Source organism: Lethenteron reissneri, chromosome 69 (assembly GCF_015708825.2).
Source record: "Lethenteron reissneri isolate LAM-NWPU_2019-01 chromosome 69, ASM1570882v1, whole genome shotgun sequence".
NCBI classification, from domain to species: domain Eukaryota; kingdom Metazoa; phylum Chordata; class Hyperoartia; order Petromyzontiformes; family Petromyzontidae; genus Lethenteron; species Lethenteron reissneri.
Window position 1 is genome coordinate 1,492,239 of NC_083847.1, and position 16,643 is coordinate 1,508,881.

Here is a 16,643-nt window from a genome sequence, read left to right on the forward strand (position 1 = left end):
ACAGACAGCTAAATAATCCCTGGTGGGCAGTGTGGAACATTGTTCCTCCATGTAAAAATTATCTATCATGAATAATATTGGTGGCGAAAGCCTCCTACTACTTTGGGTTAAATTGACATTCATAAAGCATAGGAGGACACCGTCCAGTTAAAGGACCGGAGTTGAGCGTTTAGGCGTCAGAATCCAAGTCTGCATTGCAGCCCGGTGAACCACCACAGCCGGATGTTATGTTCAGCCCACGGGGTCTTAAACACAGGAGCACTGGAGATAGAGAGGCGCTCTCTCTCGCATCGTGAGTTCAAGACAGCTGCACAAAGTCCCAGCGCATGCAACACGCTCCCAGGTGGCGCAACGACCGATTCGCTATTTCAACGTTGGTGGGATTGCTTTGCAAGTTACGACTCACTGGTACTCAAATAGCTACGCATGCTTTTTTAACTCCCGTATATACAATATGTAGGCTATAACTACATATATAACCGGAGGTGCGGGAGAAGGACAATAAACTATGTATCTCTGTGTGAGTTTCCGTGTCTTCGTCTGAGTCTATGGGTCTCTACGTTAGTTTATGGGCTTCTATGTTAGTCTTTGAGTCTGTGTGAGCCTATGAGTCTCTGCGTGAGTCTATAGGTCATCGTGTGAGTTTATGGGTTTCTGTGTGAGTTTTTTGCATCTGTGTGAATCTATGGGTCTCTGTGTGAGTCTATGGGTCTCTGTATGAGTCTATGAGTATCTGAGTATATGGGTATCTGTGTGTGTGTAATAAAAGACTCCGTCAGGCACTGCTGGTCTCCGCTTGTCTTTTATTCAAGTTCTCCGCACCCCACTGGTCTCCTCCACGGACCAGCATCGTCTCGCGCGCGCCCCGCGCACCCTCCCTCTCGCGTGCCACGCATGCTCCTCCGTTAGCTCCTCCACTCGTCCTCACACCCCGCTGGTTTCTGACAAGGGACCAGCATCTCCTCTCGCGTGCCACGCACGCTCCTCTCGCGTGCCCCGCACGCTCCTCTCGCGTGCCCCGCACGCTCCTCCGTCAGCTCCTTCTCGCGCGCGCCCCGCACGCGCTCTCCCGTTACTCCTCTTGCGTGCCCCGCACGCTCCTCTGTCAGCTCCTTCTCGCGCGCGCCCCGCACGCACTCTCCCTTAGTCGCTCCACTCCTCCCTGCTCCGCACACTGCTGGCCGACGGTGTGCCGAAGCCCCATCAGCCACGTGGCTGATGGCGCAGCGGCCACCCAACGTGGTCCCGCTTCTTCACTCCATCAACTGGCCCCAATCTCTTCTGGGCTTCCTTCTATATCGTCTCTCCCACGTGACCCTGACTCCTCCCCTTCCGGATCGTCAGATCCGGCCTTCTCATACTGCCCTGCTGGCTCCACCTCCATTCACCTCGCTTCCCATTGGAGCCGAGGTGAACGGCGGCCCCTCCCACACGCCCCCCCATACCGGGCCGTGTGATTGAGCCAGAGCCCAGCAGCAACCCCATTTACGCTCGCATTACATGTGTATGAAACCTGTCCTCTCTCTCCGATGTGTCGCATAACGTTGCCTTATACCCCATGCAGGGGAGTAGCAGCAGCAGCTCCTGACTCTGAATTATGACCTCCATGTGTTTCTTTCTTTTATCGGCCTAGAATCTCTTACTTTCTAAAAAATATCCAATCCTGTTTTGGGGATTCACTCAATTACCAGCTTTAACAACAGCACACGTGGAATGAATGTTTTCTTCTGACATCAGAGCCACCGATGGGGGTGAACTCCTTAGATTGGTTTGTCATTGTGTGTCTCTGTTCATGTGTGCGTTTCTGTCTGCGTGTCCATGTGTATATTTGTGAATGGTAATATACATGTGCATGTTCATGTGTTGTGTGTGTATCGATATGATATGTTCATGTGTATGTATCTGTATGTGTTTATTTGTTCAAATGTGCATGTCTCCGTGTCCATGTGTGTGCACGTGTGTGTGTGCATGTTCATTTAATTTTATGTGTGTGCGTATTCAAGTGTCCAGCAAAAACAACCACCTATCTCCTCACTAGGGCCTGATGGTAATGCTGTGGTGGATGTGAGCAATACCATCCAGGAAAGGTCAATTCCAAAATCGGCAATACCCGTTCATGGTGGTTATAGCCACTATAGCAGCAAAACCAGGGCTCTGGACGTGTGTGAGGGTCTGGTAAACCTTCCACCTCCAATACAAATACCACTAATATACATGTAAAAAATCTAACTAAACTTGTGCCGCAGGCCCCGGGGGGACAGGCTTCTGTGACGTCTCCTGGATAAACCCCATTTGGAGTAGCCAAGGGACTGAATCATTACAATTGGGGTTCCTCCAGAGACAGCAAGAAGCCATTGCGAGTAGCCACGTGGAATGTTAGAACGCTCACTGCGGAGGAGAGACTGCCACTCCTCTGTCAGGAGCTGGACTGGTACCGGCTGGATCTCTGCGGCATTCAGCAGGTCCGGTGGACTGGCTCCAGCCACAATGAGGGGTGGATAGTCCTCTACTCGGGGCATAACACTGCCAAACAATAGGGAGTGCCTTTTCTTCTGAACAAAATAATGAAAGGGATATGGGAGCATAGCGGTGAGGTGTGTGAAATTGGAAGACCCAGGCTACTGTGGGCTCGCCTTCCCTTCAATCAAAGGCGGGTATGGAGGTTGTGGTTATTTTTGCACCCACCGAAGATGAACATAAGTGGATGGATGCAGGCAAGGCCGATGAATCAGATGCCTTTTATGACCTCCTATCATAGGTGCTAGCTAAAGTGGCCCTTCGAGATATAGTAATCTTGTTGGGTGGCTCTGAGTCCCGCGTGGGTCATGATGCTGGCACCTAGTCTGGAGTAATTGGAAGGCTTCAGGCAGATCAGCTCAAAAACAACCGTAGGAGGCTGCTAGATTTGTGTGCAGCCCATGGGCTTGTAATTACAAACACGCTGTTCCAGCATTGGTGCATCCACACAACATCATGGATGCATGCCGGGTCCAAACAAGAACATCTGCTGGACTACATAATGATGGAATACGTGTATACGGGCCTATGTCCTTGACACCAGGCCCTACCGTAGAGCTGATCTGCCCACTCACCATCGGCTTATCATCTCTAAGATGCGCATGCCATTCTTCCACTCCGGTAGTGGGTGTACATCCAGGACCCTATTCAAACACACAGCGGCCTGGTCTCAGCTAGCTAATGAAAGTTGCTAGCGAGAATTTCATGATCACTTGCAGCTGGGGTTTGCATCTTCCACCATTCCTGATGTCGAGGGGAAATGGGCGAGTTATAGGACTGTGGCTCATGCAGCTGCAATGGCTGCTTTGGGTGCACTGTCCAATTCTCTCCAGAGACCCTGGCAGACAGAGGAGGTGTTCAGGCTAGCTGAGAAAAAGCGACATGTCCCCTTTCACGGTCTACAGCATCCCATGTCAGAGAATGAGGAGGCTTACCGCAGCCTTCTCTCAGAAATTTGGAGATCCATACGCAGCTGCAAAGATGGGTGTTGGTCACGGGTTGGTGAGGAGATGGATTCTGCCTCAGTAATACCCGATCACAAATCACTGTTTAAGCTTCTTCAGTACAGTACTTGGGGCTGATTATGTACAATGTCGCAGTATCATTTAGAAGCAATATGGTAGCTTTTATCAATTCCAAACGGAACATAGGGGGAAGCAGTGCTTGTGTCGATACAGAAAACCAATTTTTATTTTTGTCTTTTACCAAAATAATCAATGTGATATTCAAAATTCAGTTTCGAATCCAGGATGACCCCAATATACTTATAGATCTTGACTTGCTCTATTTAATAATTATTTAAGGAATGTAATTGTGGAAAAATAACTTCCTGCTTTAGTCCTGATGAGAAGCATAGCACCTTGGTTTTGGAGGTATTCCGGACTAGTTTAAGAGCAATTAGCTGATGTATTTTGTTGAAATCACCCTGGAGCTTAGCAATCACGTCATCCGGAGAGCAGCCGGCAGTAATCAGTATCGTGTCATCTGCAAAAAGATTTACCCTGGAATGATCCAGGTCAGTGCCCAAGTCATTTACGTAAACAGAGAACAAGAGGGGGCCGAGGATGGAACCCTGTGGAACCCCTTTTGTTATCTTAACATTGTTTGACCTCCAACCATCTGTGCAAACAGTTTGGGTGCGAGAAAAGACGTACATTTTTAACCATTCTACTGCGTGTTTGGAGAAACCGAGGCAACTTAGTTTACTAAGCAGGATGTTGTGGTCTACTGTATTAAAGGCTTGGGAAAAGTCAAGAAAAAATGGCGCAGTACTGCTCATCATCAAGGCTACTGTAAATGTGATTCAGAGAGTCTAGTGCAGCAGATGTGGTACTGTAATTTTTTTCAGAACCCGGATTTTTTTAGATGTCATAGATTGTTGTCGGACAGGAAACTGCTAATTTGTTAGTTCAATAACTTTTCTAAAATTCTCATCAACGGAGACAAAAATGAGATGAGTCGGTAGTTATTTGGATTATCTTTAGGGCCCCATTTGTGAAGTGGACGAACATCATTAGGGGTATTGTATGTATGCCATTTTCAAAAAATTCTAAGAAGAATGATATCGCCTATTTTTTATGTAATAGTTATTTCTTTACATATCTGGATTTAGCGCGTTCTAAAAACACGCAGTAACGGAGGCCTGTGAACTGCTCCCTTGAAACAACAAAGGAAAAAGGAGCACCCCCTGCTGCTTCGCCAGCGTCCCTAACACAAAGGAGACAGGCATCGTAGAGGTACTTACTCACAAGCCTTTGCTTGAAAAGTTATAATGTTTTAATTGACCACCACCGCGTAGGAATATTTTCCAACATTATGGTATTAAAGGTTAGTTTAGTGATAGAATGTACTGTTATATGATGGTGCAGCCCAGGAGCAAAAGGTTTTTATAATGACTATTTGGCATGAATCTTGGCTTAAAGCTTTCGTGACTGCAGGAATTCATATTCTTGGGTCTTTCGGTAAAGTCACGAAGATAGGATAAAAAAAAAACTACGTCTCGATCACAACACAAGCCATCGTCATCAGGAGGAGAAAAGAGGGGAAAGCTGCTTAGGCAGACTGTTTTAAGGGTTTTAAAATGGTGTAGCCCAAGGGTCATAAACGAAGTGGGCAGGGCTAGTGATGTTAATGTGAGCGGACAGTGGCCTCCACGACGAGGGCGTGGAGGTGGCTATGTTAATGTGAGAGAATAGCATGTTAATGTGAGAGATTAGCATGTTAATGTGAGAGATTAGCATGTAAAAGGCAGATCGCAGAGCAGCAATGTCGAGCTCGCCGTGCGAGGTGGCTGTGTTAGTGTGGGAAATTTGATCTGACCACCGAGCTCGACGACGGTAACTGACTGGATAGCTGGCTGACTATCCAGCAGTGGCGGCGTCGGACGATGACAAGCATGGCAGCAGCGATGGCGACGACGAGGACGACTTCCACGGCGAGACGACCTTGATTCCCACGGACAGCCACCAAACTCCCTCTCTCGCCCCCTTTTATCCTTCCAGCGGGATCTGGCCCCGCTCAGGCCATGCACCCCTTCTCGCACCTTCCAGCTGGTTCTGGGAGCTCAAAGACGGATCCCTTCTATGACCTTTGGCTGAGTTCTTCTCCCTTCCATGACCTTTGACCCAGTTCTTCTCCCTTCCATGACCTTTGGCCCAGTTCTTCCCCTTTGGTGGGTACACCCGTAATTGCTGCTCCTGGTCGCCAGTCGGCGCTGCTACACTAAACTTGCATGGACAATGTTGTTGGTGTTCTGATGATAATAATTTGTGGATGTTATTGGAAGTTGAGATTAAAGTTGCTTAGATTAAAAACAGGTTTCTGTGTGCTTCTTTCCTAATCTTGTGCATCATTGTCGTAATAACAAACTGTATCCTGCGGTGAGATCTGATTCCCGAGACCTGACACAATTGCACATGCAATTTTTAAAGCGAGAACCATTCATGTTAAAGCGAGAAGTGTACATGTTGAAGCTGAGATTCATTGATATTATCACGATTGGTGAAACATACCACGAAGCAACGAGAGAGCCAATAGTACATTTTTATTTAATTATGTTACCTATATTTCATTTAATATTTTTTTAATATATACAACAATATATACAACAGCGGTGTCAAGATGGGCCTCTAAGGAGGAGGCTTGTTAAGAATGCTATTGGGCAGTTGTAGGCAGTCGTTCTCCAGCAACAACGGATGGCAGAGGAGAGACGCTCACAACAACACGCGGAGCACTGGGTGGCTCAAACACAAGAAGCTTGCACAGAAGAGGGCACAGGTGGTGCATCGGCCAGTTATCTGGGTCTGCCCGGTGACCTCCTGCCAGCGGGCGTTCGACACTTCACGTGGCCTCAACGTGCACATGGCCTGGCGCAAGCGCAGTGGTAACGTCACCGCCACTTAATGGCGAATGGCGGTTGTTGTTGTGCACGCGCAAGCACGTCTCTGTGTGAAAGTGTCGTTCTTCCATACCTTCGATTATCACGGTTGACTACGTATGGTGCGAAATAAGTTGAACGTGCATACACACGTGTCACAGCATGGAAAGAGGTGGCGCCAGCTGCTTACAGAGGCCTTCATCCAGCTGTGGATTGTCCCCGACTGATGGTGATGATGATAGTAGTTGTGGCGAGGGTGAGATACCACACACACGCACGCGCGTGCGTGTGGTTCCAAATCTAGAAATGCAATAAGTGGACAGGGTCACACTAACTCCTTCGCGTGTGTGTCTGTGTGTCTGTCAAAGTGAGTGTGTGGGGGAGCGGTAGTGTAGCAGTTAGCGCTACGTCACACTGCGAACCCGGCGACCCGAGTTAGAATCATGGACAACATCGGTGATTTCGATTATCTAAACTGGCCCGAGCCTCGGCTAGGTCGACTCAGTCTCAAATGAGTACCTGGTGTGGGACGTAAAATCATCGCTGGTGGGGAGACAATGGCGACCGGGCGTGGTGCTGACCACCCACCCCCTCGTGTGACATGCCGGCGTTCATAGGTGCTCGCTAACAGTGCTTGCCCCAACAGTCTGTTACAGGCTATACGGGGGCAGTCACGTGCGGTAAGGCGAGGCAAAGGAGGCAGAGCCTCACCTGTCAAACTACAATGAAAATAGCTTTACTTCAAGTAAAAAAAAGAATAATAAAATAGAATAGGAAGATTTCCCCACTAATCTGTGTCATAAATATAATTTCTGTATGAATCCAATAATTTTTATAGTCAAAATCGCCAAATATTCGGAGGTCTGCTGTAAATACAGGGAGAGACGAGAGGTGAGGCAGCGACGATCTCAGCCTCCCCTCTGATTGCGCAACCCCTCAGAAACTGGATGGAGCACGGGCATTCAGCACGTGCATGTTACTATTTCTCTGTATGTCACCAATGTAATGTTTGTAGACCCCTTCATTACATGTCCTCGCCTTCCATACTCCGGGTAACTTATTTCAAGTATGTGCATGAAGATATTTAGGCTCGCATGTCTCGTGATGAAACTGCAATCAAAAAGCACCAGGGGAGGCAGCTATCACATCTGCCTCACTGAGGGGGACGTGTCAGACAAGCCCCCCTCAGTGAGGACACATCCCCTCAGTGAGGACACGCCACCCCTCAGTGTGTCAATAAGGCTTTGATACGAGCCAGTGCCTCCCCAGCCATTGACGTCACCGCACGTCACTGCTAAATATCACCACTAAGGGAGACAAAGGCGGTTGGGCGTGGTGCTGCTGGCCACCCACCCCCTCGTGTGCCACAGTGCCGGCCTTCAAAGGCGCTGCTACTTCTCGCTACGAACAGCCACTTGCCCCCGGCAGTCTGTTACAGGCTACACGGGGGATCTTTGTCTTTCTTGTTTGTGTGCGCGCGTGTTGACTGTGACGTCACACGTGGGAGGTCTGGACCAAGTTGGAAATGGAGGAGCACGTGACTCAAGTAACGTTTAAAAGGGGAGACGGGGGAGAGGATTCCAGTGACTCGGTGACCAACGCTGAGCACCGACAACCTCCTATTAGCAGGACGCTCAGCTGCTACGTACGGTGGAGCGAAAGAAAATTCAACTTACCGTACGTATAAAGACTCGCACAGAGACCCATAGAATCATCACACAGAGACCCATAGACTCACACAGAGACCCATAGACTCACGCAGAGGCCATGGACTCCTCAAAAAGTGACAAATAGACTCACAAAAAGACCCATAGACTTACATAGAGATGAGAACGCTCACACAGACCTATCGACTCACACAGAGATTCATAGCCTCACACAGAGATCCATAGCCTCAAAACCCATGGACTCAAACGGAGACCCATATACTCATCACACATAGACTCACAGACTCACAGATAGACCCACAGACTCACACAGAGACCTGTATACTCACACAGCCCATAAACACCTCACACAGAGACCCATCGACTCAAACAGAGACCCACAGACTCATAGACTCACAAAGAGACCCGTGAACTCACATAGAGACGAGTTGACTCACACATGGACCCACAGCCTCGCACAGAGACGAGGAGACTTACACATAGACCCACATTTGTGACAGGCAGGGCGCTTGTGAAAAAAGAGCTACTATATAGCAGCTCATTCATACCTTACTTGGTAAAATAAAATAATAGTTCGTGTTTAAATCCATCCTGTACACCTGGCGAGCTAGTTAACATCTCGCCACTGCTGTCCTCAGATGTCCATCTCGGCCCTGCTGCCGCTGCTGCTGCTGGGGGTGGTGGTGGTGGGAGCCCAGCAGGAGAAGACCGTCTGCGCGGGCATCAACGGGATCCCCGGACAGCCCGGAGCCCCGGGGCAGCACGGGACCCCTGGGGCCCCCGAGAGGGACGGCAGAGACGGTGAGGGGTCAGGTCCCAGAGTCCCCCCCACGGTGATGCGACGCGTTCACTCACTCAATCGTTCACTCGCCATGTCATGCACTCGATCGTTTACTCGCTCATTCTCGTAGGAGAGTGTCTCGAGTGGAGTAGAGTCAGATGAGAGGGGAGAGGCAGGAGAGTGCGTGGAGGGGAGTTGAGTGAGATGAGAGGGGAGAGGCAGGAGAGTGCGTGGAGGGGAGTCGAGTGAGATGAGAGGGGAGAGGCAGGAGAGTGAGTGGAGGGGAGTGGAGTGAGATGAGAGTGGAGAGACAGGAGAGTGCGTGGAGGGGAGTGGAGTGAGGTGAGAGTATAGTGGCAGGAGAGTGCGTGAAGGGGAGTGGAGTGAGATGAGAGGGGAGAGGCAGGAGTGTGAGTTCGAGGGGAGTGGAGTGAGATGAGAGAGGCAGGAGAGTGCGTGGTGGGGAGCAGAGTGAGATGAGAGGGGAGAGGCAGGAGAGTGAGTGGAGGCGAGTGGTGTGAATTGAGAGTGGCTTGAGGAGCGGACGAGCCATGCTTTGTTCTTCTCGCAGGCGTTACCGGAGCACCCGGAGCCAAGGGAGACCTCGGGGCTCGAGTCTTGACTGGGGACCCAGGTGGAACTGTGACACTGACTCGTGTGCTCCTAGCAGCTGATTTTACATTTATAAATCCTTTATATTAAGTTCACTTGCTTGCTTGCGCGCTTACGACCGTGCAAATCTTTCGGTCGTTTTTTAACCCACTTCCCGTGATCCAATCGAGCTGACATTTTGTACACAGACTCGTTGTGCGTGACAATTTATTTTTGTGAAAATTTTTTTCCAAAATTTTCCACTTTTTAGGAAAAAACAAAATTTCACTAACACAATCATATATTTTTCCTAAACACAGAAAATTATTCAATATATCAACAAAAATGTACAACATAAACAATCATACAAAAACTGAAAACCTTATAATCCTTACATACGACTTTCCTTATATTTAATTTAAAATACCAATGTGATAAAAATGAAACTCTTACTCCAGAAAAACAGAAATGAATAATAAAATAAAACCGATGCCACGCATATAAAGGATTTATAGTGAAAAACTTTGTTTTTACGGGTTAATTTTTATTTTATTACCAAGTAATCCTCACTGAGCTATGCGTAGTGGCGTAACGCGCGCAGGGTTTGCAAACAGCAGTTACATTCATGTACCGGGTTGCAAACATTGAGGTCAGCTCAGGACGAGCAGGTGCAGGCGGGTGGCCTGGGAGGCAGCAGACAGAGAGACGCCAGCAATTAGGGAACGAGGCAGTGATTGGCTAGCTGCTAATGCAAACGCGGGGTCGGTGCCAAGGAGGCAAGAGATAGTGGCGATGAAGGGGAGAACACGTGCAAGAGACGCCATGTTAAGGAGGGCCACCTGAGGGCACTTAAGGAGAAGGGGGATATAAGGGGAACGTGTGAAGCAACGGGGTTGAGTTGGTTGGAGATGAAGCAGTGAACATATTCAAGAGAAGTCCGGGACCTTGCCCTCCACACCTCGTCCTCCCCAGAGGTGATGGCTGATCCCCTGCTGGGGCAAGGGCGAGACACGCTATCAGTGGAAAGACTAGCGGAAAATCTTTAGTCTGAGTGTGATAGGCTAGCGGGGTGAGAAGCTAGCAGAGTGTACAGATAGAGAGTCCGTGACAGGCTAGGAGAGCGGGGAGTAACAGGCTAGCGGAGCAAGAGAGAGTAAGCTCGAAGAAGCAGGCTAGCGGAGGAAGAAAGAAAGAGTTCGCTACAGGAGTACGTGGTGTTGAACGTGAGGAGCATCCGTGTGGGATGCTGCGAATAAAGTAACTCCGGAGGAAAAAAAAAGTTTTCCGCGTGAATAAACACCACGCGACATATGTAACTCTTGTTCAGAAGCGACCTGGCCACACGTAATGATAGGTAGACGAAGTGGACTTATCATCACGTGGATATTTATTCAGCCAAATACATGTCTACATGTGGAGGGAAGAAAATCGGAGGACCCGGTGAAAAACTCCACACAACAACGGGGAGAGACGCATGCAAACTCCAAATAAACAGCTGACGTCAGGAATGCGATCGTGTACACGACCTCCTGTAAACAAGGCGAGGTAGTTAACATCTCGCCACCGACAGGCTGCATGTGCCCCGAAGCGATTCATCACTTCTCTTATTGTTTTTAACGTGAAGTTAAAAGATACGAGAAGCGGCCAAACAACTCAACGATAATCGAGGTAGGAAATAACCGAGCTCACTGATCTATTTATTTCACTGCGGTTGCTATGAGATGTTAACTCCCCCGTCTGGTCCACAAGAGGTCGTGGGTTCGAACCAGAGGTCGCAATCGGGTACCCGATACCCGTACCCTACCCGATACCTGGCTTCCCGTACCCGGCCGGGTACGGGTACCCGTTTGCGACCCTGGTGCGGCCGGGTACGGGTAGACCGTGAGTCACTGGTGAGTAACCGTTTGTCACTCATTTCGGGTAGGGTACGGGTAGGGAACGGGTACCCGTACCCGGCCGGGTACGGGTACGGGTACCCATTTGCGATCCTGGTGTGGCCGGGTACGGGTAAGGAATCAAAAACTGTTTGCGACCTCTGGTTCGAACCCAACCCTGACGATGCCTGATGTATATTCGGTGTTTGCATGTTCTCCCCGTGGTCGTGTGAATTTTCTTCAGGTACTCTGGTTTTCCCTTCCACGTTTAGACTTTAGAGTATTTGGCTGCTACAAATTGCCACGTGATGATACCCGCCACTTCATTGTCGACAGGCTGGTCGCTTCTAAAAAAATAGCAACACAAAAGCTTAGTGAACCTTACACCTGGTAAAATAACAAATAGTTGAGTTCCTAGTTTAGTTTTTGGGTCTCTATGTATCTCCATGTTTTGGAAATTAGAGCTCACTAGGTATACCGTGAAAAGCTGTAACATCACCCCATGTTCTGGAAAATATACCTCATTAGGTACACCGTGTATAGCCAGAACATGACCCCCATATTCTGGAAAACAGAACTCACTCGGTACACCGTGTAGAGCTGAAATACACGTTCCATACAGCCACGTCGGGCAAGGTTTTCCTGTTACAAAACAAAGACGTTCGTCACAGGACTCGACTCAATTGTGCAGGTTTGGCTCACTGTCATCAACATTGATGCAGAATTGCCCCATCTCTTCATTTGAGAGTGGGGATAAACACACAAAATCAAAGAACCCCCGTAAATTTTGGATTCAAAGTTTTTGTAACTGCAAGGATCCATACTCTTGGTTATTTCGGTAAAGTCACGTAGGTAAGTAAAATTTAAGATAATAATAAATAAATAAATAAAAGACTGTTGTGGAATGTGCTGTTAGTGAGCATCTATGAAGGCCGTCACGCCTTTGTCTCCCAAGTAGCGTTGTTAACACATCGCACTTGGTAATCATTTGAGAATGAGTCGATGTTGGGAAGAATTCCCAGGACTGGTTCAGATAATCGCCACTTGTGTTGACCATGTGCGGGAATCGCACTCGGGTCTCTGCTGGGTTCATAGCACTAACCGCTACACTACCGTGGGGTAACACATCCCACAAATGCCATGCATTCAGACTGTGTTGTCCGCCTAGGTCTGCCGGGAAAGCTGGGCCCTCTTGGCCAACCGGGGCGCGCGGGGACTCCAGGAGTCCCAGGTGAGCAGGGCGAAAGAGGCGAGAAAGGCGAGCGGGGAGAGAGCGGCGTGGGGCCCAGGACGGCCTTCTCTGCGAAGGTCGGCACTTACACGCCAGCGGCCGGCTCCCCCGTGACGTTCAACGTCATCATCACCAACTCGCAGGGCCACTACAACCCCGGCACGGGGAAGTTCACCTGCGCCCACCCAGGCATCTACTATTTCACGCTGTACGCTCACCCTGGTGAAAAGCACCTCGTGGTTATGATAATGAAAAACGGGGAGGTCGTCTCTAAGGTCACCGGTATAAACTACAACGCAATAAGCGGCAGCGTCGTGCTGAGCCTCAAAGCCGGCAACGAGGTATGGCTGGAGATGGAGGCTCCGTACATTAATTTTCACATTGACGCGCACAGAGACGCCGTGTTCAGCGGCTATATCCTGTACTCCTAGTGAATAGTTTTTGTTTCCATCGGCGCGTTTGGGAAAACAGATTGGGAACACATTCACACACACGCGCATGCACCCCTCGTGATAAACAAAGCTTTTGGGCAACATCTCAGAAAATTGGTCAGCAAAAATCTGCAAATATGCTTGGCTTGCCCAAAGCTGTGGGAATGACCGCTAATTTTTGGATGTGAGATGTTCTCACCAGAAGAAAAATAGGCTCGGCACTTCTTCTCAGCCACCTCCCTCCTTGCCAGCCAGGGTGTCTGGGTGATTATGAATCGGTTAGACAATGCAGAGAGACATAGCAGCTTGCACCAGCTGAAAAAGTCTTGAAACCTCAACAATTTTCCCATCCGGCATCGGCAGTGAAGGGAGAAATATTCCAATTCCAGCTGATAGCTATGAGGGTTGCTCATTTCTAACATGGGAGTGAGAGGAGTTCGGATCCATTTTCTGCAATTCCCTCAATTATTTTTAATCGGACACCAACACAGATTTTTAAACGCGCTTTGACGGCAACAGATAGAAGGACAATAACTCGATCTGGAATACTGGGAATTTTAACAAGATTTGGAATGTAGTAACTATGCCTTTGTTCGTTATGCACAAGGACGTGAACCAACTGTGGTGGATAATAATTCATTGACAACCAAGTACAACCAACTATTCAAACTCTCGGCGACAGTAATAGCACGCGTCTATAGAACCATGCAGTTCACCGACTTAACACAGCGACCCCGCGTGTCAGCCATGACAGAACCAACCCTAACACACGCCTAGAGTCTGCTGCAGTATATTCTTCACACATATCGGTTGATGCATGGCTTCTCAGCTTTAAATGTATTATTGATCAATCGATTGCCCCAGTGCTAAATGCACTATAAAGGCGTACGTGTTCACGGAGTGCAGTAAAGGTTGTAGCCACATGTACTGTACGGTACAGTACTTATTAATTTAGCACTGGGGCAAGGTCTGTTCACAATAGCAATACATTGTAATGGTTTCTCTTTGGTTCTTTTGGTAAAGTGACTTAAAAAAGTAGTTAGGTTAGCGTAAATATAATTGTAATTTGTGTAAATTATTCATGTACGTGTTGGAAGCAACATGAAATAAATCATAATAGAGAGATTGCGTAAATATAAATGGATCATTAAATTGGTAAAGGTTTGTAACGTACACAAAACGTAGTGGGTTTACTCTCCTTCACACCGGTGGTCTTCACTAGTAACGATTTGGCATGTTTTGTTTACGTAACAAACCTTTGTAATTGTCTGTATCGGGTGGTGTTTAGCGGTTCATATTTACGCGATCTAACCCAAAAACCTCTATTATAGATATATTGGTCACGAAAGCTTACCCCATGTTAAACTGAGATGTTGTTGGTCAATGCCAGATTCACACTTTGCCTGTTTCGTTTTTAGCTACAGGAGGAGAAAAAATAAGACCTAAGAGTCCGGAGGAAATCCTGGCACAGAACAAGGGGGAGAATAGACAACACTCCACTCCACTCGCTCACTCACTCACAATGAACTCACACGCGCTGATGATGATCACGATGGTGAAAAATACAAAACTAGCATCTTGTACTAAAGATTAGCTGCCAAAGTTATCAACAGAAGGTGTGTACCGGATTAATTGCTCTCGTAGTTAAATGCTTTGTTGGACAGTTGGTACGAAACATTTGTTCGAGATTGATTAAAACTTTCGCGGCTGCAGCAATTCATATTCTTTGGGTCTTTCAGTAAAGTACCGTAGATAGGTTGAAAAAACATTACAAACATTACAATGTTTTTTTTTATATGAGACTAAAATAACACCGAAGAAATATTAAGTACTTGCAAACACAACTGTTTGCATTTGCAGAACAAGCATGCCAACAAGGGCATTAACTTGATTTTGATAACGTTGCTTTGGTTGTGTCACACTAATTATCATTTGGCCAAGACTAATTCGAGAAGCCATTGACATTGAGAGAAATACAAATAACTTTAACCGTTCTGACTGATTCAGGCTTAGCACTGCTTGGAAGCCTATTATTAAGTAATACACCTTACAATTGTATGCCTTGTAAAGGCATCACAATACTGATTAACTGTGTTTAAGCCATCTGTTCCAGATTAACATAATCCATTGTTACAGGATTACAATAATCACACTCTGATCTCTGATTGGCTCACAGTGATGACGCCACGTTTCTCTATTTAAGACCGGAAGTAAGGTAGATATCTCTTCACATTCTGGCAAAGTCGCCCGATGATGATGATGGTTGGCGTAAATTGCTAGCGAAAGGTCATGGTATTTAAAAATGGTAAATTTTGCAATAGATTTTCTCAAGCAACACACAACCGGTTAGTGCTGAAGTAGAAACTAATTGGCCATGCTTTTTGGTTCTTTCGGCAAAGTCACGTAGTTAGAAATAAAATAAAAACAAATCACGATGTTTCGATCGTGATTGTTTTTATTTCAGTTCATTTCTAACTACGTGACTTTACCGAAAGAACCAAAGAGTATGGATTCCTGCAGTCACGAAAGCTTCAAATCAAGATTAATTGGCCACCTTTTGTTTACATGACAAACCGTTACTGAATGGGCTATGTCGGGTTAACGACATTTATACTGACGCCATTTTACTCCAATATTAAAAAAAACATCTATCATGAATAATATTGGTGGCGAAATCCTACTGCTACTTTGGGTTAAATTGACATTCACAAAGCACAGGACACCGTCCAGTTAAAGGACCGAAGTTGAGCGTTTAGGCGTCAGAATCCAAGTCTGCATTGCAGCCCGGTGAACCACTACAGCCGGATGTTGTGTTCAGCCCACGGTGTCTTAAACACAGGAGCATTGCAGATAGAGGCGCTCTCTCTCTCTCGCATCGTGAGTTCAAGACAGCTGCACTAAGTCCCAGCGCATGCAACACGCTCCCAGGTGGCGCAACGACCAATTCGCTATTTCAATGTTGGTGGGGTGGCTATGCAAGTTACGACTCACTTTTACTCAAATAGCTACGCATGTTTTTTAACACCCGTATATACAATATGTAGGCTATAACTACATATATAACCGGAGGTGTGGCAGAAGGACAATAAACTATGTATCTCTGCGTGAGTTTCCGTGCCTTTGTCTGAGTCTGTGTCTATATGTTAGTTTATGGGCTTCTATATTAGTCTTTGAGTTTGTGTGAGCCTATGAGTCTCTGCGTGAGTCTATAGTTCATCGTGTGAGTTTATGGGTCTCTGTGTGAGTTTTTTGCATCTGTGTGAATCTATGGGTCTCTGTGTGAGTCTATGGGTCTCTATATGAGTTTAGGGGCTTCAATGCGTGTCTTTGACTTTCTGCGTGAGTTTATGGGTCTCTTTGTGAGTCTATAGGTCTCTGTATGAATCTGAGTATCTGAGTATATAGGTATCTGTGTGTGTGTAATAAAAGACTCCGTCAGGCACTGTTGGTCTCCGCTTTTCTTTTATTTAGGTTTTTCTCCGCACCCCACTGGTCTCCTCCACGGACCAGCGTCGACTCGCGCGTGCCCCACACACTCCTCCGTTAGCTCCTCCACTCGTCCTCACACCCCGCTGGTTTCTGACAAGGGACCAGCGTCTCCTCTCGCGTGCCCCGCACGCTCCTCTTGCGTGCCATGCACGCTCCTCCGTCAGCTCCTTCTCGCGCGCGCCCCG

The 16,643-nt window shown here is 47.6% G+C and overlaps 1 protein-coding gene across 1 annotated transcript; it reads left to right on the forward strand.

Annotated features, from left to right (window-relative positions):
* Positions 1-7,993: 7,993 nt before the first annotated feature.
* LOC133360817 (complement C1q tumor necrosis factor-related protein 5-like) lies at positions 7,994-13,039 on the forward strand. Its single transcript, XM_061579693.1, has 3 exons — positions 7,994-8,071; positions 8,700-8,862; positions 12,476-13,039. The coding sequence occupies exons 2-3, from the start codon at positions 8,700-8,702 to the stop codon at positions 12,967-12,969; spliced, it is 657 nt and encodes a 218-aa protein (XP_061435677.1). The 5' UTR covers positions 7,994-8,071; the 3' UTR covers positions 12,970-13,039.
* Positions 13,040-16,643: the final 3,604 nt, after the last annotated feature.

Bases quoted from the DNA above. Each gene is read 5' to 3' on its own strand.
- LOC133360817 (XM_061579693.1), top strand. From the start codon at position 8,700: ATGTCCATCTCGGCCCTGCTGCCGCTGCTGCTGCTGGGGGTGGTGGTG. The intron at 8,863-12,475 runs GTGAGGGGTCAG...TTGTCCGCCTAG, and splicing joins CGAGAGGGACGGCAGAGACG to GTCTGCCGGGAAAGCTGGGC.